The sequence below is a fragment of the Mustelus asterias genome, chromosome 16, assembly GCF_964213995.1.
Source record: "Mustelus asterias chromosome 16, sMusAst1.hap1.1, whole genome shotgun sequence".
NCBI classification, from domain to species: Eukaryota; Metazoa; Chordata; class Chondrichthyes; order Carcharhiniformes; family Triakidae; genus Mustelus; species Mustelus asterias.
Genome location: NC_135816.1, coordinates 99,404,153 through 99,429,448, shown reverse-complemented (window position 1 = coordinate 99,429,448; position 25,296 = coordinate 99,404,153). Strand labels below are relative to the sequence as shown.

The window sequence follows — 25,296 nt, the reverse complement described above, 5'->3', positions numbered from 1 at the left end:
GGGGGCAGAGGAAGGGGGGGGGCATGGGGGGGAGAGGAAGGGGGGGCATGGGGGGGAGAGGAAGGGGGGGCATGGGGGGGAGAGGAAGGGGGGGGCATGGGGGGAGAGGAAGGGGGGGCATGGGGGGGAGAGGAAGGGGGGCAATGGGGGGAGAGGAAGGGGGGGCAATGGGAGGAGAGGAAGGGGGGCAATGGGGGGAGAGGAAGGGGGGGCAATGGGGGGAGAGGAAGGGGGGCAATGGGGGGGAGACGAAGGTGGGAGCAATGGGGGGGGAGAGGAAGGGGGGCAATGGGGGGAGAGGAAGGGGGCAATGGGGGGAGAGGAAGGGGGGCAATGGGGGGAGAGGAAGGGGCAGGGGGGAGAGGAAGGTGGGGGCATGGGGGGGAGAGGAAGGGGGGCAATGAGGGGAGAGGAAGGGGGGCAATGGGGGGAGAGGAAGGGGGGCAATGGGGGGAGAGGAAGGGGGGGCAGGGGGGAGAGGACGGTGGGGGCAATGGGGGTGAGGAAGGTGGGAGCAATGGGGGGGAGAGGAAGGGGGGCAATGGGGGGAGAGGAAGTGGGCAATGGGGGGAGAGGAAGGGGGGCATGGGGGGAGAGGAAGGGGGGGAATGGGGGGGAGAGGAAGGGGGGGAATGGGGGTGAGAGGAAGGGGGGCAATGGGGGGGAGAGGAAGAGGGGCAATGGGGGGAGAGGAAGGGGGCGGGGGGAGAGGAAGGGGGGCAATGGGGGGGAGAGAAGGGGGGAAGAGGAGGGGGAGAAGGAGGGGGGGAGAATGAAGGGGAAGGGGGGGAGAAGGGGAAGGGGGTCGGAAGGAGGGGGGAGCAGGGGAGGGGAGGGGGATTGAGGGGGGGGAGGGGGATTGAGGGGGGGTGGAGGGGGAGAGGGGACAGAGGGGTATGGAGGAGGGGGGGAGGGGGACAGGGAAGGGGAGGGGGCAGCGGAGGGGGGAGGGGTTGCGGGTATGGGCGGGGGAGCAGGGTAGGGGAGGGGGTGCGTGAGCGGAGGAGGGAGTGGCAGAGGGGGGGTGGGAGGGGGAGAGAGGATGGAGAGGGGAAGGGGAGTGGGGAAGGGAGGGGCAGAGGTGAGGAGATGGGGAGGGGGGCGCCATGCCGACGTGTTTGTCCTTATTTTGTCTGTCGGACAAAGAAAATCACAGCACAGGAACAGGCCGTTCGGCCCTCCAGGCCTGTGCCGATCATGCTGCCTTCCTAACCTAAAACCGTACGCACTTACCGAGTCCGTATCCTTCCATTCCCATCCTATTCATGGATTCGTCTAGTTGCCCCTTAAATGTCGCTATCGTACCTGCTCCCACCACCTCCCCAGGCAGAGAGTTCCAGACATTCACCACCCTCTGTGTAAACGACTTGCCTCACACATCTCCTCTAAACTTTTCCCCACCCACCCACCCACCCACCTTAAACCGATGTCCCCTTGTGCCTGACTTTTCTACCCGAGGAAAGAGCATCTGACTATCAGCAGATTTCCTTCCCTAAAGGGTATTAGTGAGCCAGATGGGTTTTTCCGACAATCGACAATGGTTTCATGGTCATCAGTAGATTCATAATTCCAGATATTTTTTTATTGAATTCAAATTGGCGAAATTTGGTCGACAGAGCTCCAGGAGAGTCAGGGGGCACAGGTGAGTGTAGTGGCCATCACTAAGGAGAAGGTTCTGGGGAAACTGAAAGGTCTGAAGGTGGATAAATCACCTGGACCGGATGGACTACACCCCAGGGTTCTAAAAGAGATCGCTGAGGAAATTGTGGAGGCATTGGTGGTGATCTTTCAGGAATCACTGGAGGCAGGGAGGGTCCCAGAGGACTGGAAAGTAGCTGATGTAACACCGCTGTTTAAGAAGGGAGGGAGGCAGCAGACGGGAAATTATAGGCCGGTTAGCCTGACTTCAGTCATTGGCAAGATTTTCGAGTCAATTATTAAGGGTGAGATGGCGGAGTACTTGGAAGTGCATGATAAAATAGGACTGAGTCAGCACAGCTTCGTCAAGGGGAGGTCATGTCTGACAAATCTGTTAGAGTTCTTTGAGGAGGTAACAAGGAAGTTAGATAAAGAAGAGCCAGTGGATGTGATTTATTTCGATTTCCAGAAGGCCTTTGACAAGGTGCCGCAGAGGAGACTGTTAAATAAGTTAAGAGCCCATGGTGTTAAGGGTAAGATCCTGGCATGGATAGAGGATTGGCTGACTGGCAGAAGGCAGAGAGTGGGGATAAAGGGGTCTCTCTCAGGATGGCAGCCGGTGACTAGTGGTGTGCCTCAGGGGTCGGTGCTGGGACCACAACTTGTCACAATATACATTAACGATTTGGAGGAAGGAACTGAAGGCACTGTTGCTAAGTTTGCAGATGATACAAAGATATGTAGAGGGACAGGTAGTATTGAGGAAGCAGGGGGGCTGCAGAAGGACTTGGACAGGTTAGGAGAGTGGGCAAAGAAGTGGCAGATGGAATACAATGTGGAAAAGAGTGAGATTCTGCACTTTGGAAGGAGGAATGGAGGCATAGACTATTTTCTAAATGGGAAAATGCTTAGGAAATCAGAAACACAAAGGCACTTAGGAGTCCTTGTTCAAGACTCCCTTAAGGTTAACGTGCAGGTTCAGTCGGCAGTTAGGAAGGCAAATGCAATGTTAGCATTCATGTCAAGAGGGCTAGAATACACGAGCAGGAATGTACTTCTGAGGCTGCATAAGCCTCTGGTCAGACCCCATTTGGAGTATTGTGAACAGTTTTGGACCCCATAATATGAGGAAGGATGTGCTGGCCTTGGAAAGGGTCCAGAGGAGGTTCACAGGAATGATCCCTGGAATGAAGAGCTTGTCGTATGAGGAACGGTTGAGGACTCTGGGTCTGTACTCATTGGAGTTTAGAAGGATGAGGGGGGGATCTTATTGAAACTCACAGGGTACTGCGAGGCCTGGATAGAGTGGACATGGAGAGGATGTTTCCACTCGTAGGAAAAACTAGAACCAGAGGGCACAACCTCAGGCTAAAGGGATGATCCTTTAAAACAGAGATGAGGAGGAATTTCTTCAGCCAGAGAGTGGTGAATCTGTGGAACTCTTTGCCGCAGAAGGCTGTGGAGGCCGGGTCATTGAGTGTCTCAGACAGAGATAGATAGGTTCTTGATTAATAAGGGGATCAGGGGTTATGGGGAAAAAGCAGGAGAATGGGGATGAGAAAAATATCAGCCATGATTGAATGGCGGAGCAGACTTGATGGGCCGAGTGGCCTAATTCTGCTCCTATGTCTTATGATTTGATTTGATTTATTATTGTCACATGTAGTAGTATATAGTGAAAAGTATTGTTTCTTGCGTACACTTCAGACAAAACATACCGTTCATAGAGAAGGAAAGGAGAGGGTGCAGAATGTAGTGTTACAGTCGTAGCTAGGGTGTAGAGAAAGATCAACTTAATGCGAGTTAAGTCCATTCAAAAGTCTGACAGCAGCAGGGAAGAAGCTGTTCTTGAGTCGGTTGGTACGTGACCTCAGACTTTTGTATCTTTTTCCCAACGGAAGAAGGTGGAAGAGAGAATGTCTGGGGTGTGTGGAGTCCTTAATTATGCCGGCTGCTTTGCCGAGGTAGCAGGAAGTGTAGACAGAGTCAATGGATGGGAGGCTGGTTTGCGTGATGGATTGGGCTACATTCACGACACTTGTATGTCAATGAGTATTAAAAACACAGCTATTTTTAATAGTCTCTGGTGCACACTCACAAATACATTGTGTTACACTTTTTCAGAGAACGATAATGGATTATATTACACAAATATATTTATGAAGCAAATTATCTTGTGAATAATGTCGCATCGATTATGATACATACATATAAACATAGAAACATCGAAACTAGAAGCAAGAGTAGACCATTCGGCCCTTCGAGCCTGCTCCGCCATTCATTTTGATCATAGCTGATCATCGAATTCAATATCCTGACTCCCCCCTTCCCCCCCATGTCTCTTGGTCCCTTTAGCCCCAAGAGCAATATCTAATTTCTTCTTGAAATCACACAACGTTTTGGCCTGAACTACTTTCTGTGGTAGTGAATTCCACATGTTCACCACCCTTTAGGTGAAGAAATTTTTCCTCACCTCAGTTCTAAATCCTCAAACTCTGACCCCGAGTTCTGGACTCCCCCGCCATCAGGAACATTCTTTCTGAATCTACCCTGTCTAACCCTGTTGGAATTTTATAAGTTTCTCTGGGATCCTCTCTCACTCTTCTAAACTCCAGCGAATATAATCCTAACCAACTTTGCACGGTATTGTATTTCTTGTCTCTGGACCACCTGCTTTACCCTCATGGACCGGACCACAGGTTGGGAACCATTTCCCTATAGCTTTTGGTTCTCTTAAATGTGAAGCCCCTTATGCAAATTCTAAGTAAATGGCAGAACCCTTAAGAGTATTGACATACAGAGGGATCTAGGCATACAGTGGAACCCTGAAAGTGGCAACACAGGTGGAGAAGGTGGTCAAGAAGGCATACGGCATGTTTGCTTTCATTAGACTGGGCATCGAGTATAAAAGTTGGCAAGTTATGTTACAGCTGTATAAAACTTTAATGAGGCCGCATTTGGAGTATTGTGTACAGTTCTGGTCGCCACACGACCAGAAGGATGTGAAAGCTTTGGAGAGAGTGTAAAGAAGGTTCACCAGGATGTTGCCTGGTCTCGAGGGTGTTGACTATGCGGAGAGGTTGAATAAACTAGGATTGTTTTCACTGGAAACACTGGTACTGAGGGGAGACCGGATAAGAGGTTGATGCAATTATGAGAGGCACAGACAGGATGGATATTCAGAGGCTTTTTCCCAGGGTGGAAGTGTCAATTACAGGGGGCACAGGTTCAAGGTGAGAGGGCAAAGTTTAAGGGAGATGTGCGGGGGAAGTTTTTCACACAGAGAATGGTGGGTGCCTGGAACGCGCTGCCAGAGGAGGTGGTGGAAGCAACATTAGCAACATTAAAGGTGTATCTTGATAGTCACATGAATAGAGGGAGAAACAACGTATTGGCGCAGGCTTGGAGGGCCGAAGGGCCTGTTCCTGTGCTGTATCGTTCTTTGTTCTCTCTGTGTTTTGAGACATTCTCTCGGCATTCACCCTGTCAGATCCCCTCAGAATCGGATATGTTTCAATAGGATCACCTCTCATTCCTCTAAACTCCAAAGGACACAGGCCCAGCCAGTCCAGCCTTTCCTTGTAAGGCAACCCCTTCATCCCAAAGCCATGTGAACCTTTTCTGAGCTGCTTCTAATCGATTCCCGGCTTGGGTCATTGTCTGTGTGGAGTTTGCACATTCTCCTCGTGTCTGCGTGGGTTTCCTCCGGTTCCTCCCACAGTCCAAAGATGTGCGGGTTAGGTTGATTGGCCATGCTAAAAATTGCCCCTTAGTGTCCTGAGATGTGTAGGTTAGAGGGATTAGTGGGTAAATATGTAGGGATATGGGGGTAGGGTGGGATTGTGTTCGGTGCAGACTCGATGGGCCAAATGGCCTCTTTCTGCTCTGTAGGGCTTCTATCTCTCTGCACCACAGAGTAATGTAATCTTTCAATAGTATAAACTGTTTTTCTGGAAACGAGCCGTGCTAAATTGCCCCTTAGCGTCAGGGGGATTAGCAGGGTAAATACGTGGGGTTACGGGGATCGGGCCTGGGTGTTGTTGTTGGTGCAGGCTCGATGGGCCAAATGGCCTCCTGCAGGGATTCCATGGACCACGATGCCCAAATCCCTCTCCATTTAAATAGCACACTGTTTTTTAAATTCTACCTGCCAAAGTGGACAGGTTCACATTCACACACATTACGCTCCATTTAAGTGGGGAGAAGAGGAACTGGTCCTATTGGTGGAAGGATCTAGAACCAGAGAATGCTGACTTAAGACGACTGGTGCAAGGACGGTGAGGAAAACGGGGAAAATGTTTTTACACTGCGAGTACTTTGGATCTGGGATACACTGCCAGAGAAAGAGGGACGGGGGAATTCAATCGAGGCTTTCGGAGGGAATTGGATCATTATATATCGGAAGAGAAACGTTGTGCAGTGTTACGGGGACAGGGTGGCGAGTCAGACTAGCTGGGTTGCTCTCGCAGAGAGTCGCTACAGACACAATGGGCTGAATGGCCTCCACCGATGCTGCGATTCCATCGGAGGTCGATGGACCCCTATTTGTGAGTTTGGATCTTCCTGTGCCCCCAGGTTTCTCCAATCCCCCCACCCCATTAACCCCCCTCCCCCCCCCCCCCCCCCCGGCCTCCCGCAGCATTCCCTCAACAACCTAATGCAATGTGGCATCGCATTGAGAACCAGCCTTGTACGTTTTACAAAATTGCCTCAATTTAGCAAATTAGCCCCCAGTTGCACCCTGGGACATTGACGTGCTTTATTACCCAGTCAGGATTGGTCATTTGGGAGCCCAGAACTTGAATATTGCTGAAAATAGAGAGAAGGGCTGGAATTCTCCGGTTGTTCACACCGGTGGGATTCTCTGGTCCTGCCGGCGGTGCACCCCCTCCCTGCCGCGGGCTTCCCAGCAGAGTGGCGTGGCTTCAGTGGCAATTCCCAGTGTGACAGTGGCAGGACCAGAAGATGCTGCGAATGGATTGCCGCACTCCAGCTCCCTCCCCCCGCCAACCTTCCCCCATTGCGAACAACGCTGTGGGAAGGACAGAGAATCTCACACCCGCTCTCAAAGCTTCCTGATGTAAGCTCACCAGGACAGAGTCGCGAGAATGCCAAATCTCAAACAACAATTGATACCGTGTGAGAAGACAGCGAGCTGATTGAGTCGGCAAGTGGACTCGGATCGGGGGAGCTGTTCAAGATTCAGCAACAAAACAGAACCCACCCCAATCTGTCTAAGCCCACAAAACTGACCCCGCCACCTCCCCAACCTCACCCGCCTCATCCCAGGCCAAAAATGGTATATTTCTGCCAATTGCATTGCACTGGTTCAAGACGGCATTCATTTTCCTGGGATTACACAAAGAATTTTACAAATTTATTCACAATCACAAAAAAATTATTTCAGAGACGGTGACACAGTGGTTAGCACAGCGCCAGGGACCTGGGTTCAATTCCCGGCTGTTTGTGCGGAGTTTGCACGTTTTCCCCGTGTCTGCGTGAGTTTCCTCCGGGTGCTCTGGTTTCCTCCCACACTCCAAAGATGTTTCAAGTTTAGGTGGATTGGCCATGATAAATTGCCCCTTAGTGTCGGGGGATTAGCAGGGTAAATACATGAAGTTATGGAGATAGGGGCTGGGTGGGATTGTGGTTGGTGCAGACTCGATGGGCCGAATGGCCTCCTTCTGCACTGTAGGGACTCTATGATTCAGAGACTGATCAGCAAACACCATCGACATTTGATTTATTGTTGTCACATGTATTGGTATACAGTGAAAAGTATTGTTTCTTGCATACCGTTCATAGAGTACATAGAGGAGAAGGAAAGGAGAGGGTGCAGAATATAGTGTTGCAGTTACAGATATGGTGCAGGGAAAGACCAGCTTAGTGCAGTGGTTCCCAAAGGGTGCGGCGCGCCACACTGGTGCGGTGAGAGAGGATGGCAAGTGTGGCGGGAAGATTCAAGGACAATCAAAGAAACATTTAAACATGGTTTAAACAAGCATTGTTTTATACTTTCTGGATGTCCCATGATCATATTATAAAGTAGTTGTGTTCTATGAATCAAGCACTGCTAGGAGTTGTTTTTTTTGTTTTTGAATGTATTTCTCATCAATAAAAAATTCGGTGTGGGGCGAGCAAATTTTTATTCCGAAAGTGCGGCCCAGTGAAAAAAGTTTGGGAACCACTGGCTTCGTGCGAGGTCGGCCCATTCAAAAGTCTGACAGCAGCAGGGAAGAAGCTGTTCTCGAGTCGGTTGGTACGTGACCTCAGACTTTTGTATCTTTTTCCCGATGGAAGAAGGTGGAAGAGAGAATGTCCGGGGTGCGTGGGGTCCTTAATTATGCTGGCTGCTTTACCGAGGCAGCGGGAAGTGTAGACAGAGTCAATGGATGGGAGGCTGGTTTGCGTGATGGATTGGGCTGCATTCATGACCTTTTGTAGTTCCTTGCAGTCTTGGGCAGAGCAGGAGCCATACCAAGCTGTGATACAACCAGAAAGAATGCTTCTTCTGGTTAGCAAGTGGGTGCAGTGTCCTTTTTGAATCATTTTCCAGTATATTGAATCCTATTACTGTCAGATAGCAAAATTGACAGTGATATGGAGAAATGTGTGACCTTTATCATTGAAAGATACGTTTCCGGTTGTGTGAATAACTGCTCACTCGGTTACCAGTCCTCAATGCGTTCGGGAAGAAGTCTTAATGGAAAGGGAGGGGCGGGTGGGGAATGAACACAGGTAATTAAAACGGCTGTGTTGTACCCGATCGTGCTGGCTCAGGGAATCTGTGTGACTCTGCGAACAGCGGCTGCCATCACCTAACCAGTGACAATGGGCACCAACGCGAGAACTCCAACCCAACGAGTCTTAATATTCTTCCAAAGATTTACACCTCAGATCAGCCACATTGAAGATCTTGCCCGGGGTACCTCCGAGCTCTTCGACCCTCTCAGCCTGCAAGTCAACCCCTGCAAACCACCCCCCCCAAGGACCTCCAGAAATTTCACAATGCTCCCCGCATCTGTAAAACAGAAACAAGAGAGTACGCTGGTCAGTTAAAGGTCGGCTATTCTTGCTCGCAGTCTGTTCCTCAACATCATGGGATTTACAGCATCAACAGTAAGATTCACAGCTTCACACATTTACACTGACCTGGCGGCACTTAAACATTGCTGTAAAGAGAGCCTTGTCGCCGATGATTCTCACCTCGTTCCACCAGGACAAACACAGGACTGCCAGATTTTAAGTGACAATTTATACCACACGGTGCAGAATGGGTGGCAAGTTAACTCTGACTGGCCGAGGCTCCCACGCTCCCCGGTAATTCCAAAAGGTGTAAGGCTTGATAATATCCCTTTGGTTTGCAGAGAATGGGTCCCTATGTTTGGCCCTAAGTCACTCCGAGCACATGTATGTGAAGCATGTTAGGAGTTTGCCTGATTATCACAGACTGGTTCTCAGTGTAGTTATTATCACCCATTTCCCCTGCAGCGTGAAATTTGGCATTCTTGTGTTTGTCCTGATTACTGCAAGATAAAAAGTTTCAGCGACGTAGAGTCATAGAGCACCTCCAGAAGGAGGCCATTCGGCCCATCAAGTCTGCACAGACTCCATGACAGAATCTTGCCCAGGCCCTATCCCGGTAACCCTACATATTTACCCCACTAACCCCTTAATCTACACATCTCGGAACACTAAGGGGCAATTTAGCATGGCCAATCCACCTAACCTGCACATCTTTGGACACGAAGGGGCAATTTAGCATGGCCAATCCACCTAACCTGCACATCTTTGGACACGAAGGGGCAATTTAGCATGGCCAATCCACCTAACCTGCACATCTTTGGACACGAAGGGACAATTTAGCACGGCCAATCCACCTAACCTGCATATCTTTGGACACTAAGGGGCAATTTAGCATGGCCAATCCACCTAACCTGCACATCTTTGGACACTAAGGGGCAATTTAGCATGGCCAATCCACCTAACCTACACATCTTTAGATACTAAGGGGCAATTTAGCTTGGCCAATCCACCTAACCTGCACATCTTTAGATCCTAAGGGGCAATTTAGCATGGCCAATCCACCTAACCTGCACATCTTTGGACACTAAGGGGCAATTTAGCATGGCCAATCCACCTAACCTACACATCTTTAGATACTAAGGGGCAATTTAGCTTGGCCAATCCACCTAACCTGCACATCTTTAGATCCTAAGGAGCAATTTAGCATGGCCAATCCACCTAACTTGCACATCTTTGGACACTAAGGGGCAATTTAGCATGGCCAATCCCCCTAACCTGCTCATCTTTGGACACTAAGGGGCAATTTAGCATGGCCAATCCACCTAACCTGCACATCTTTGGACACTAAGGGGCAATTTAGCATGGCCAATCCACCTAACCTACACATCTTTAGATACTAAGGGGCAATTTAGCTTGGCCAATCCACCTAACCTGCACATCTTTAGATCCTAAGGGGCAATTTAGCATGGCCAATCCACCTAACGTGCACATCTTTGGACACTAAGGGGCAATTTAGCATGGCCAATCCCCCTAACCTGCTCATCTTTGGACACTAAGGGGCAATTTAGCATGGCCAATCCACCTAACCTACACATCTTTGGACTGTGGGAGGAAATCAGAGCACCCGGAGGAAAGCCACGCAGGCACGGGGAGATCGTGCAAACTCCACACAGACAGTGACCCGAGGCTGGAATCGAACCCGGGTCCCTGGCGCTGTGAGGCAGCAGTGCTAACCACTGTACTGCCCCTATGGTGTCAGTTCAACCACATTACTGTTAGGGACAGAGTTCTGGGACTTTGACCCAGTGTCAGTGAAGGAATGGCGATATATTTCCAAGACAGGATGGTGAGTGTCTTGGCTGGAGTCTTGGAAGGTAGTGGTCCCACGTGTCATCCCTCCCTAACAGCACTGTGGGTGTACCTACACCTCGGGGACTGCAGAGGTTCAAGAAGGCAGCTCACCACCACCTTCTCAAGGGGCAATTAGGGAGACGGGGAATAAATGTTGGGCCTAGGCAGTGACGTCCACATCCCTTGTGCAAGGAGGTTTCAAGAGTGAATGGATTTGGAATGGGATTGTAATTATGATTAAAATATGAATGACGTTGTTGGGGTATGAGGTGGAGAGAAAGTTAGGTGGCAAAAATTGCCGAGTGGTAATGCTAGTCGATTTCTAATGCAGAGGTCTGGACCACTGCGCTGGAGATATGGGTTCACAGCCCAGTTGAGATTTTTATTCACACTGCGAATGGCTGTAGCTGAAAGGAACCAAAACATTTTCAAACAGGGAGTTGGGTAAATATTTATGGGAAAGGAATTTGCAGGGATTATGGTGCAAAAGCAGCAAGGGTGGTGGGATTAATTGGATGGAGTCTTTCAAAGGGCCAGCACAGGCACAAGGGGCCAAATGGCCCCCTTCTGTGAAGCCTCATACTGTGATGAGGCAAACTGTGTTACCTTTCCTTGCCTCTGGCATCATCACTTTCCAGTCGGACCCGATCAGCGCCATCTTCACACGAAGTCCATAAAGTCTGACTGATTGAACCTTTCCCTTTGGCCTCTGTCTTCAGCCAGTGTGGAGTGATTGGAGAACGGATTCGGGGTCCTGACTGGGACCGCCTCACCCACTCCCCCCCCCCCGCCCTTCCCCCCCCCCACCCCCCCCAACCCCCCCCAACCCCCTCCACCCCCCAACCCCCCAACCCCCCCCCAACCCCCCCCCCCCCCATCCCTCTGCCCCCCCTTTACCTGTCGCTCTGTGAGCAACCCATTGACCATCTCTCTGGATACTCACTTTGCTGAAGCTCTCTACAATCGCTGGGCATTTGTATCGAAGAAATCGTAGTCACTCTCTGAGGAGTTGTCGCGTGGATTCACGGAGATGTTCGCCCTTCGCTCCAAAGCTGTAGAGAATAAGGAAACCGATTGATGAGCTGACAACAGTGGTGGGACTGGTGAGAGCGTAATAGTGGAGGATATTCACTCTGATCCTTACTCTCCCGAGCCCTGTAACCTCCTCCACCCCCTACAACCCTCCCTATCTCTGTAACCTCCTTCACCCCCTACAACCCTCCCAATCTCTGTAACCTCCTCCACCCCCTACAACCCTCCCTATCTCTGTAACCTCCTCCACCCCCTACAACCCTCCCAATCTCTGTAACCTCCTCCACCCCCTACAACCCTCCCAATCTCTGTAACCTCCTCCACCCCCTACAACCCTCCCTATTTCTGTAACCTCCTCCAGCCCCTACAACCCTCCCTATTTCTGTAACCTCCTCCACCCCCTACAACCCTCCCTATTTCTGTAACCTCCTCCACCCCCTACAACCCTCCCTATCTCTGTAACCTCCTCCACACCCTACAACCCTCCCTATCTCTGTAACCCCCTCCACCCCCTACAACCCTCCCTATCTCTGTAACCTCCTCCACCCCCTACAACCCTCCCTATTTCTGTAACCTCCTCCACCCCCTACAACCCTCCCTATCTCTGTAACCTCCTCCACCCCCTACAACCCTCCCTATTTCTGTAAACTCCTCCACCCCCTACAACCCTCCCTATCTCTGTAACCTCCTCCACCCCCTATAACCCTCCCTATCTCTGTAACCTCCTCCACCCCCTACAACCCTCCCTATCTCTGTAACCTCCTCCACCCCCTACAACCCTCCCTATCTCTGTAACCTCCTCCACCCCCTACAACCCTCCCTATCTCTGTAACCTCCTCCACCCCCTATAACCCTCCCTATCTCTGTAACCTCCTTCACCCCCTACAACCCTCCCTATCTCTATAACCTCCTCCAGCCCTGACAACCCATTTCTGTAACCTCCTCCAGCACCTACACCCCTCCCTATCACAGAAACCTCCTCCAGCCCCTACAATCCTCCCTATCTCTGTAACCTCCTCCAGTCCCTACAACACTCCCTATCTCTGTAATCTCCTCCAGTCCCTACAACACTCCCTATCTCTGTAGCCCCCTCCAGCTCCTACAACCCTCCCTATCTCTGTAACTCCCTCCAGCCCCCTACAACCCTCCCTATCTCTGTAAACCCCTCCAGCTCCTACAACCCTCCCTATCTCTGTAACCCCTTCCAGCCCCAACAACCCTCCCTACCTAGGGATCAGTGCTTGGTCCTCTGCTCTTTGTGATTTTTATTAATGACTTGGAGGAGGGGGCTGAAGGGTGGATCAGTAAATTTGCTGATGACACCAAGATTGGTGGAGTAGTGGATGAGGTGGAGGGCTGTTGTAGGCTGCAAAGAGATATAGATAGGATGCAGAGCTAGGCTGAAAAATGGCAAATGGAGTTTAACCCTGATAAATGTGAGGTGATTCATTTTGGTAGGACTAATTTAAATGTGGATTACAGGGTCAAAGGTAGGGTTCTGAAGACTGTGGAGGAACAGAGAGATCTTGGGGTCCATATCCACAGATCTCTAAAGGTTGCCACTCAAGTGGATAGAGCTGTTAAGAAGGCCTATAGTGTGTTAGCTTTTATTAACAGGGGGTTGGAGTTTAAGAGCCGTGGGGTTATGCTGCAACTGTACAGGACCTTGGTGAGACCACATTTGGAATATTGTGTGCAGTTCTGGTCACCTTACTATAAGAAGGATGTGGAAGCGTTGGAAAGAATGCAGAGGAGATTTACCAGGATGCTGCCTGGTTTGGAGGGTAGGTCTTATGAGGAAAGGTTGAGGGAGCTAGGGCTGTTCTCTCTGGAGCGGAGGAGGCTGAGGGGAGACTTAATAGAGGTTTATAAAATGATGAAGGGGATAGATAGAGTGAACGTTCAAAGACTATTTCCTCGGGTGGATGGAGCTATTACAAGGGAGCATAACTATAGGGTTCATGGTGGGAGATATCGGAAGGATATCAGAGGTAGGGTCTTTACGCAGAGAGTGGTTGGGGTGTGGAATGGACTGCCTGCAGTGATAGTGGAGTCAGACACTTTAGGAACATTTAAGCAGTTATTGGATAGGCACATGGAGCACACCAGGATGATAGGGAGTGGGATAGCTTGATCTTGGTTTCAGATAAAGCTCGGCACAACATCGTGGGCCGAAGGGCCTGTTCTGTGCTGTACTGTTCTATGTTCTATGTTCTATCTCTGTAACTTCATCCAGTCCCGACAACCCTCTCTATCTCTGTAACCTCCGGCCCCCAACAACCCTCCCTATCTCTGTAAGCCCCTTAGCCCTACAACCCTCCCTCTCTCTGTACCCTCCTCCAGCCCCTACAACCCTCACTATCTCTGTAACATCCTCCAGCTCCTACAACCCTTCCTATCTCTGTAACCTCCTTCAGCCCTGCCAACCCCCCATCTCTGTAATCTCCTCCAGCCCCTATAACCCTCACTATCTTTGTAACTTCCACCAGCCCCTACAACCCTCCTTATCTCTGTAACATCCTCCAGCTCCTACAACCCTTCCTATCTCTGTAACCTCCGCCAGCCCCTATAACCCTCCCTACCTTTGTAACCTCCACCAGCCCCTATAACCCTCACTATCTTTGTAACCTCCACCAGCCCCTACAACCCTCCTTATCTCTGTAACATCCTCCAGCTCCTACAACCCTTCCTATCTCTGTAACCTCCTCCAGCCCCTATAACCCTCCCTATCTTTGTAACCTCCACCAGCCCCTACAACCCTCCCTATCTCAGTAACCTCCTCCAGTCCCTACAACCCTCCCTATCTCTGTAACCTTGTCCAGCCCCTACAACCACTCTATTTCTGTAACCCCCTCCAGCCCCCGACAACCCTCCCTATCTCTGTAACCCCCTCCAGGTCCGACAACACCTCCCTATCTCTGTAACCACCTCCAGTCCCAACAACCCTTCCTATCTCTGTAACCTCCTCCAGTCCCAACAACCCTCCCTATTTCTGTAACCTCCTCCAGCCCCTACAATTCCCCCTGTCTCTGTAACCCCCTCCAGCCCACTACAACCCTCCCTATCTCTGTAATCTCCTCCAGTCCCGACAACCCTCCCTATCTCTGTAATCTCCTCCAGTCCCTACAACCCTCCCTATTTCTGTAACCTCCTCCAGCCCCTACAACCCTCCCCATCTCCGTAACCTCCTCCAGCCCCCTACAACCCTCCCTATCTCTGTAACCTCCTCCAGCCCCTACAACCCTCCCTATCTCTGTAACCCCCTCCAGCCCCTAACCCTCCCTATCTCTGTAACCCCCTCCAGCCCCTAACCCTCCCTATCTCTGTAACCCCCTCCAGCCCCTAACCCTCCCTATCTCTGTAACCCCCTCCAGCCCCTAACCCTCCCTATCTCTGTAACCCCCTCCAGCCCCTACAACCCTCCCTATCTCTGTAACCTCCTCCAGCCCCTAACCCTCCCTATCTCTTTCTGTTAACATACAGAAGACTCCAAAGTCTTCCTTGACAGACCCATACACTGGAATTTGAGTGCCTCGTCCACCAAGGAATCGGAGTGGGCGAGGGGTGGACAACGGAAATGTCAGCTCAGATACCCGGTCCAACTTGAGCGATGCTGTAAAATCCTGCCCGTAATGTAACTCATAGTTCAGAGAACGTGTCCCAGACTAATACCAGGAATGGGTGGGTTGAGGTTACAATCAGATCAGCTGTGAATGGGGCAGCAGGTTCGAGGGGCCGAGTGGCCTATTCTTGATCCGGATTCACATGTTCATACAACATGGTGGGGCCTGGGTTAGATGCTCTGGTGGAGAGTTGGTGCAGACTCGATGGGCTGAATGGCCTCATTCTGCACTGTAGGGATTCTATGATACCTACCCCCGCCCCCACACCGATGCCATGTTTGCCCTCCTCCCAACCCCTAAGGGCATCCCTAACCATCCCACCCTTTGGACTCCTGGGACTTGCCTTGACAACATCCAGGGATTTAGCTCCAGGCAGGACACTGATTGGCTCACATAACAACAAGGCGGGGCTTCGAAGAAGTCCAGCCCACTGCCAATCAGCGCTCAATCGAATGTGAAATGGCACTGGACTTCAGGGAGTCAGCGGGATCTTGCCATCTGAAAAAGGCAACCCTAAAAACTATTCAGACTCGAATGTGGCCTGCGATCTCTCCCCTTTCTCTCTGCAGAGCGGGTTTATCAATCCAGTCTCGGAAATTTCCCAATGGTCAGACTATCTCCCCGGACGTTGCCATGGAGCCCTCAGTGGAACTGGTACCAGGGTAACCATCAGCCGTCTGACAAGCCTCTACCTCCAACTGCGATGATGGTATAGGTGGTTGACACGCTAGCCACCGTGCCCACTGTGCCACTCCCAGCCAGCGGGCCACAACCATAAGGGATGCTCCAACCTGCTCGCAGTCTATCACTGTCGACGGCAAGAGAAAGCAAAGGTGAGTGTACCACTGAGCCTTCTTCCCGTCACAGGAACGCTCTGCCTCAACCTCAGGTCGGCTTTGAGAAGGCCCACACTGAGAAAGAAGACCATAAAGCAATGCCAAGGAGTACACATTTGTCCACCCTGTGAAAAAGGATTGAGAGTACCAGCAACCATGCAACGTTGGACGGACCGGCATTCAGGGGATCAAATAAAGCAGTGGACCAAACAGCCAAACCCCAGTCCAAGCCAGGACTACTGGGGCCTACCTCTCCCCCATCAGAACAGCAAACAGGATGTGGAAGGGTTGTAAGGCCTCTGGATGGCCTAAATCTCTAACTTCAAGGTCTTTAGGCCTTCAGAGAGACCTAAACCGCTAACTTCAAGGACTTTAGGCCTTCAGAGAGACCTAAACCGCTAACTTCAAGGACTTTAGGCCTTCAGAGAGACCTAAACCGCTAACTTCAAGGACTTTAGGCCTTCAGAGAGACCTAAACCGCTAACTTCAAGGACTTTAGGCCTTGAGAGAGACCTAAAGGTTAATGTGCAGGTTCAATCGGCAGTTAGGAAGGCAAATTCAATGTTGGCATTCATGTCGAGAGGGCTAGAATACAAGAACAGGGATGTACTGAGGCTGTATAAGGCTCTGGTCAGACAAGTATGATCCCAGGAAAGAAGGGTTTGTCATATGAGGAGCAGTTGAGGAGTCTGGGTCTGTACTAGATGGAGTTTAGAAGGATGAGGGTGGGATCTAATTGAAACTTACAGAATACCGAGAGGCCACGAGTGGGAGAGACTAGAACTCGAGGGCACAGCCTCAGAGTGAAGGGACGACCCTTTAAAACAGAGATGAGGAGGAATTTCTCCAGCCAGAGAGTGGTGAATCTGTGGAACTCTTTGCCACAAAGGGCTGTGGAGGCCGGGTCATTGAGTGTCTTTAAGACAGAGATAGATAGGTTCTTGATCAATAAAGGGATCAGGGGTTACGGGAGAAGGCAGGAGAGTGGAGATGAGAACCACATCAGCATTGGTTGAATGGTGGAGCAGATTCGATGGGCTGAGTGGCCTAATTCTGCTCCTATGTCTTATGGTCTAGACCTCTAACTTCAAGGATTTGAAGTGTGAGACAGGGCGGCGTGAATGTTGTTAATGCTAATACCATAATAGCAATAACATTGAAAAAGCAGAAAGATTGGAGCAATAAGGTAAATGCATAGGACTTACAACAATGTGAGACTTGAAGTAAACTAATGTAACTCTGTATCCATGGGATAAAGAGTTGGGGGTAGGTGCAGTATAAGGGTCTGTTACACGAAGGGTTAATGTATACAGTACCGGCCACACTGTGATGTAAGAAGGCAGGTAACCCAAACCTAGAGTCCGTGTGCTATCGTCCAGAGATCTGTGACAGTCATTGTTTCGAAAATTGTTTTATAGAACTTTGGTGAGGCCACAGCTGGAGCACTGTGTGCAGTTCTGGTCACCACATTTTAGGAAGGATGTGATTGCACTGGAGAGGGTGCAGAGGAGATTCCCCAGGATGCTGCCTGGGACGGAGCATTTAAGTTATGAAGAGAGGTTGGGTAGGTGTGGATTATTTTCGTTGGAGCAGAGAAGACTGAGGGGCGACCTGATTGAGGGGTACAAGATTATGAGGGGCACGGACAGAGTGGATAAGGAGCAGCTGTTCCCCTTAGCTGAAGGGTCAGTCATGAGGGGACACAAGTTAAAAGTGAAGGGCAGGAGGTTTAGGGGGATGTGAGGAGAAATCTTTTTACCCAGAGGGTGGTGATGGTCTGGAATGCGCTGCCTTGGGAGGGTGGTGGAGGTGGGATTCCTCACATCCTTTAAAAAGCATCTGGATGAGCACTTGGCACATTCAGGGCTATGGGCCAAGTTGTGGCAAGTGGCATTAGGTGGGAGTTCAGGTGTTTCTAATGTGGCAATGCAGACTCGATGGGCTGAAGGGCCTCTTCTGCACTGTATGATTCTATGATTAGACGTGGAGATAACACCTTGTCTGTATCCCTTACTGTACCTACATATATATATAGTTACAAGTAGTTAATAAAAACTTGCTGTTAACATACAGGTGGCACGGTGGCACAGTGGTTAGCACTGCTGCCTCACAGCCCCAGGGACCCGGGTTCAATTCCGGCTTGGGTCACTGCCTGTGTGGAGTTTGCACATTCTCCCCGTGTCTGCGTGGGTTTCCTCCGGGTGCTCCGGTTTCCTCCCACAGTCCAGAGATGTGCGGGTTAGGTGGATTGGCCATGCTGTATTGCCCCTTAGGGTCAGGGGGATTAGGACGGTAAATGCATGGGGTTATGGGAATAGGATCTGGGTGTGGTTGTGGTTGGTGCAGACTCAATGGGCCGAATGGCCTCCTCCTTCACTGTAGATTCCATCATACAAACAACTCATTGTGAGGCACGTTCTGTAACCGTGACAACAGAAAATGGCTGCCGCAATTCCAATCACCTCAGTGACCACATTTCCCCAAGCGCGTCACTGGCTTTGGAACGCCCTGAAGTGGCCAAAGAAATGGAAACCTTGGCCTGTCCTTGCCTGCCAGAAAGCCCCTGCCTCCTTACCTGGGTAAGCAGAGAAAGCATCCTTCTGCAGAGGTCCCGTGTAGAGGTTGCCGTCTGCACTTTGGGTGGAGACCGGTCTGAGGTTGGCGTTGTTGTTTCGATGAAACGACACTTTGCGAAACAGGAATGTGAAAAAAGAGACTGTTATATACTGACGTTCGCCAAAGAGGACCAGTCCAACACTGCCACTCAGTGGCAGCCGTGTGTACCATCTACAAGATGCACTGCAGCACTCACCAAGGCTCCTTAGGCAGCACCTTCCAAACCCATAACCGCTTCCATCCAGAAGGACAAGGGCAGCAGATACCTGGGAACAGCATTACCTGGAGGTTCACCCTCAAATCACTCACCATCCTGACTTGGAAATATATCGGCCGTTCCTTCACTGTCACTGGGTTAAAATCCAGGAACTCCCTCCCTAACAGCACTGTGGGTGTACCTACACCTCAGGGACAGCAGCGATTCAGGAAGGCAGCTCACCACCACCTTCTCAAGGGGCAGTTAGGGATAGGCAATAAACGCTGGCCCAGCCACCAACACTCCCATCCCATAATGGTGTACTGTGGAGTGCTGCAGTGTCAGAGGGTTAGTACCGAGGGAGTGCTGCACTGTCAGCGTCAGTACTGAGGGAGTGCCGCACTGTCAGAGGGTCAGTACTGAGGGAGTGCTGCACTGTCAGGGGGGTCAGTACTGAGGGAGAGCTGCACTGTCAGAGGGTCAGTGCTGAGGGAGGGCTGCACTGTCAGAGGGTCAGTGCTGAGGGAGTGCTGCACTGTCAGAGGGTCAGTACTGAGGGAGTGCCGCACTGTCAGAGGGTCAGTACTGAGGGAGCGCTGCACTGTCAGAGGGTCAGTACTGAGGGAGCGCTGCACTGTCAGCGTGTCAGTGCTGAGGGAGTGCTGCACCGTCAGAGGGTCAGTGCTGAGGGAGTGCTGCACTGTCAGAGGGTCGGTGCTGAGGGAGTGCTGCACTGTCAGAGGGTCAGTGCTGAGGGAGCGCTGCACTGTCAGCGTCAGTACTGAGGGAGTGCTGCACTGTCAGAGGGTCAGTACTGAGGGAGTGCTGCACTGTCAGAGGGTCAGTGCTGAGGGAGTGCCGCACTTTCAGAGGGTCAGTATTGAGGGAGTGCCGCACTGCCAGAGGGTCAGTGCTGAACTATCAGAGGGTCGGTGCTGAGGGAGTGCTGCACTGTCAGAGGGTCAGTACTGAGGGAGTGCTGCACTGTCAGAGGGTCAGTGCTGAGGGAGTGTTGCACTGTCAGAGGGTCAGTACTGAGGGAGTGCTGCACTGTCAGAGGGTCAGTACTGAGGGAGTGCCGCACTGTCAGAGGGTCAGTGCTGAGGGAGTGCTGCACTGTCAGAGGGTCAGTGCTGAGGGAGTGCTGCACTGTCAGAGGGTCGGTGCTGAGGGAGTGCTGCACTGTCAGAGGGTCAGTGCTGAGGGAGTGCTGCACTGTCAGAGGGTCAGTGCTGAGGGAGTGCTGCACTGTCAGAGGGTCAGTACTGAGGGAGTGCTGCACTGTCAGAGGGTCAGTACTGAGGGAGCGCTGCACTGTCAGAGGGTCAGTGCTGAGGGCGTGCTGCACCTCTCCCTCTTTCCCTCTCCCCCTCTCTCTCTGTCAGCCTCATTCTATCCATGGGCAGCAAGGTGGCACAGTGGTTAGCACTGCTGCCTCACAGCGCCCGGCCCCCGCGTTCGATTCCCGGCTTGGGTCACTATCTGTGCGGAGTTTGCACGTTCTTCCTGTGTCTGCGTGGGTTTCCTCCGGGTGCTCCGGTTTCCTCCCACAGTCTGAAAGACGTGCTGGTTAGAGTGCATTGACCCGAACAGGCGCCGGAGTGTGCACAGTCATTTCATTGCAGTGTTAATGTTCCTGTGAAACTAATAAATGTGCGGGTTAGGTGGATTGGCGATGATAAAATTCCCCTAAGTGTCGGGGACTAGCTCGGGTAAAGGCATGGGGTTACAGGGGTAGGGCCTGGGTGGGATTGTGGTCGGTGCAGACTCGATGGCCCGAATGGCCTCCTCCTGCACTGTAGGGATTCTATAAAGTTAAACTCATTCTCTTCGTGTCCTCCCTCTCTCTCTGTTACTCTGTGGGAGTCAGGCAGGCTTCCCTGAGTTGGGCCCCAATGGGAGTGAGTGCCAACCCCAGCCGGTGAATTAGCCCCTGGATCCCCCAGCCTGCCACCTGGCCGTTCCCCCGCCCCGCTAGCCCGTTGCCGTTCGGGTAACGCCGTGCTTACCTGCGTGACTGGCGGCCCCGGTGGGTCCGATCCACTGGCGTTGTGTATGCTTCCGCCGAAACACTGAGGGGGAGAGGTTTAGAGAGCAATTAACATCGAGCCTGCTAGCAAAGTGAGTGAGTGCGACTGAGTGAGTGAGCGAGTGTGTGTTTGCTTGTGTCAATGGCGCACGTCTGTGTGTGCCACCTTTGCACACGCTTGTGCCAATGCATTTGACTTAGAAACATGGAAACTAGAAGCAGGAGGAGGCCATTCGGCCCTTCCAGCCTGCTCCAACATTCATTATGATCCTGGCTGATCATCGAATTCAATATCCTGATCCCGCCCTTCCCCCCATATCCCTCGATCCCTTTAGCCCCAAGAGCGATATCTAATTTCTTCCAATCACACAACGTTTTGGCCTCAACTACTTTCTGTGGGAGTGAATTCCACACATTCCCCATCCTCTGGGTGAAGAAATTTCTCCTCACCTCAGTTCTAAAAGGTTTACCCCCTTATCCTCAAACTCTGACCCCGAGTTCTGGACTCCCCCACCATCAGGAACATTCTTTCTGAATCTCCCCTGTCTAACCCTGTTAGAATTTTATAAGTTTCTATCAGATCCCCTCTCACTCTCTAAACTCCAGTGAATATAATCCTAACTGATTTAGTCTCTCCTCATATGACAGACCTGCCATCCCAGGAATCAGCCTGGGAAACCTTCACTGTACTCCCTCTATAGCAAGGACATCCTTCCTCAGATAAGGCACGTGTGTACATGTACTACATGTGTGCCTGTGTCAATGTTGCTTGCACATGTGTGCATTTTCAAGCATGCATATGTGTGTATACATGTGAATCTGTGCACACACGTGTGTGCCTAGTTCAAGATCTCTTTTGTTTCTGCCAGTGTGCATGCCTGACCATGCTTGTACATTCCTATGTACACACATGTGTCCATGCATGTTTGCCTGCAGGCATGCATAGGTGTGCATCTCATGTTTGCTCATTTTGCATGTACTTTGCATGTATTTGCCTGTGTGCGCATGCAGATATTCCCTTCTTGTATGTAAATGTATTCATGCATGTTGGTATGAGTATATGCATGTGTGAGTGAAGTACCATGTGTGTGTACCTCTGCGACAATGCGTGCAGTGTGTGCATGGCTGCAGATGGGGATGCATCCACCCCCGTATGTCTGCACGTGTGTGAGCACGTGCGTGCCCCGGTGTGTGCCCGCCTCGCCGCGCTCTCACCTTCCTTTCCATCGCGCTTGTATATCTTCCAGCCATAACTCAGCAGGAGGAGCAAGAGCAGGAGGACCACCAGGACGATACAGGCCGTCACGCCCCCCGACAACCCGGCCGCGACCTCTTTCTTCCTGTCTTGCGGCTCTGTGCAAACAAAGAGGGACAGAAATAAGTGGATCAGTGCGTTGGGAGGGGGGGGGGCGCACAGCGCAGGGTCAGTCAGGGCCCCTCATATCCTAAACCCCTCCAGCGAAACCCTTTCACATCTTCCACTCGCCCCCGCCCCCCTCAGGCATCGGTGAAATGCCGAGATGGAGTCCGACAGGGACATTTCCACTGTCCCTGGGTCAGACTCTGACCTTTGACCCTCTGTAAAATGGCCAAGCTGTGTAGCGTGATATGGAGGGAAAGGATCATCCTGAGCAAGTGTGACGAAACTGTGCCTTTAACAAGTGTACTTTAATCGTGTTCCGCTGCAGGTCTTTCAAGCAGGTCCAAGCATTTTATTGGTGCCATGATGTTTGTAACCGGTGTTCTCTAATTGTTACTGAAGCAATATAATGCACGCCGCCATGTTGATTTTAACCTGGCTCAATGTAGGGTTCTGGGATTTTAATGGTCCTTTGGGGATTGTGGGTGGAGCTTGATTTGGGGATGATTGACAGGTCAGGTGATGCCTGGGGACTGATTTTTTTACACAGAAAAGTCTTCAGTTTTAAATTTAAAGTAAAACTTAAAGTTTTTTTAGTTTTTCATTTTTTTAACAATAAAAAACTTTAATTTTTAGTTTTAGTTCTCAGCCGCTGTTAGAAGCTGGTGGAAGAAGGCCGTGACTCAGTCTCTCTCTCTCTCCAGAGGCTTGCTGAAAAGCCTCAGAGAATTGATCCAACATCCAAAGGACCAATTCACGGTGGGGTTAAAAAGCTGCAAGATCCAGCATCACGTGAGCAGACTTGTTTCTGTGCCGAGTCTGAGGAGAGGTGTGTGTCTGTGGGATGGTGTTTGACTTGGAAGAACAGAGATAGCTAGCTGGTAGGAGTTACACTGTGTTTGATTCTTGTAATTGGTGAAAGTATTCCAATTCTTTTTGTTATGTTTTCACACTTTTCTTAAATATACTTTGTGTGATTAGAGCTTCCACACGGATGGTTTGAATCACACCTGAAACACTCAATGGCCACCCTAATGCCAAATTCAAATGTAACATTTAGGATCCGTGCTAACGTCACTTAACACCTTGCAGTTTCTGGCATGAGACGTAACACAAGAGCATCTTGTTTAAAATACACACTCACACACGCACTCACACACATACACTCACACATTCACACACACACACAACCTCACACACACACTCACACACACACCTCACACACACACACACACTCACACAACCTCACACACACAACCTCACTCACACACACACACACACATTCACACACACACATTCACACACACACTCACACACACACCCACACTCACACACACATTCACATACACACACACTCACACACACTCACACTCACACACACACTCACACACACACACACAACCTCACTCACACAACCTCACACACACACACACACTCACACACACACACATTCACAGACACACACAACCTCACTCACACACACACACACCTCACACACACACACATATTCACACACACACAACCTCACACACACACGCTCACACACACACATTCACACACTCACACACACACATGGCCTCACTCACACACACACACGCTCACACACACACATTCACACACTCATACACACACACACACTCACACACACACACACGCTCACACACACACATTCACACACTCATACACACACACACTCACACACACACACTCACACTCACACATTCACACACTCATACACACACACACACTCACACACACACATGGCCTCACTCACACACACACACACACATTCACACACTCATACACACACACACACTCACACACACACACACACACGCTCACACACACACATTCACACACTCATACACACACACACACTCACACACACACACACGCTCACACACACACATTCACACACTCATACACACACACACACTCACACACACACACACGCTCACACACACACATTCACACACTCATACACACACACACTCACACACACACACACACACGCTCACACACACACATTCACACACTCATACACACTCACACTCACACACACACACACTCACACTCACACACACACACACACACACGACCTCACACACACACACACACACACAGGCAGGTGTGCCGCAGGGTGGAGGTTATGAAAGGATTGACAGCCTCTGAACTGATTGTGGTGCAGACAGGAGGCCTGGTGCATCAGACAACCAGTGAGGTTAGAGAGACGGGGAGCAGCTAACCTCCAGTCTAGACGCTGCTGCAGCATGACAAAGAGACGCTGCCACATTCATGCCACACAGTTAACCCTATCATGGTCAGAGCTGAGTTTCTGGGAAACTTTAATCTAACCCTGCCCGGGTTTAACAGTCACAACGACATGGGAGAATTGAGCACGGCCAATGCACCTAACCAGCGCGTCTTTTGGACTGTGGGAGGAAACCGGAAGAAACCCACGCAGACACGGGGAGAACGTGCAGACTCTGCACAGACAGTGACCCAAGTTGGGAATTGAACCCGGGTCCCTGTGAGGCAGCAGTGTTAACCACCGTGCCGCCCCGTGTGGAAAGTGAACGTGATTATAGAACATAGAACATAGAACATTACAGCGCAGAACAGGCCCTTCGGCCCACGATGTTGCACCGACCAGTTAAAAAAAAAAAAAAAAACTGTGACCCTCCAACCTAAACCAATTTCTTTTCGTCCATGAACCTATCTACGGATCTCTTAAACGCCCCCAAACTAGGCGCATTTACTACTGATGCTGGCAGGGCATTCCAATCCCTCACCACCCTCTGGGTAAAGAACCTACCCCTGACATCGGTTCTATAACTACCCCCCCTCAATTTAAAGCCATGCCCCCTCGTGCTGGATTTCTCCATCAGAGGAAAAAGGCTATCACTATCCACCCTATCTAAACCTCTAATCATCTTATATGTTTCAATAAGATCCCCTCTTAGCCGCCGCCTTTCCAGCGAAAACAATCCCAAATCCCTCAGCCTCTCCTCATAGGATCTCCCCTCCATACCAGGCAACATCCTGGTAAACCTCCTCTGCACCCTCTCCAAAGCCTCCACATCCTTCCT

General features: G+C 50.9%; 1 protein-coding gene across 1 annotated transcript in view; it reads right to left on the bottom strand.

Moving 5' to 3' along the window:
* Positions 1-7,364: 7,364 nt before the first annotated feature.
* Positions 7,365-25,296, bottom strand: part of LOC144505545 (CD5 antigen-like) — a 68,805-nt gene continuing 50,873 nt past the window's right edge. Inside the window, exons 9-13 of the mRNA XM_078231675.1 lie at positions 22,063-22,200; positions 20,828-20,890; positions 18,582-18,692; positions 11,459-11,567; positions 7,365-8,659 (exon numbers count right to left, since the gene is read on the bottom strand). Of these exons, the coding sequence (XP_078087801.1) occupies positions 11,473-11,567; positions 18,582-18,692; positions 20,828-20,890; positions 22,063-22,200 (407 nt within the window). The 3' untranslated portion in view covers positions 7,365-8,659; positions 11,459-11,472. The remainder of the gene's footprint in view (positions 8,660-11,458; positions 11,568-18,581; positions 18,693-20,827; positions 20,891-22,062; positions 22,201-25,296) is intronic.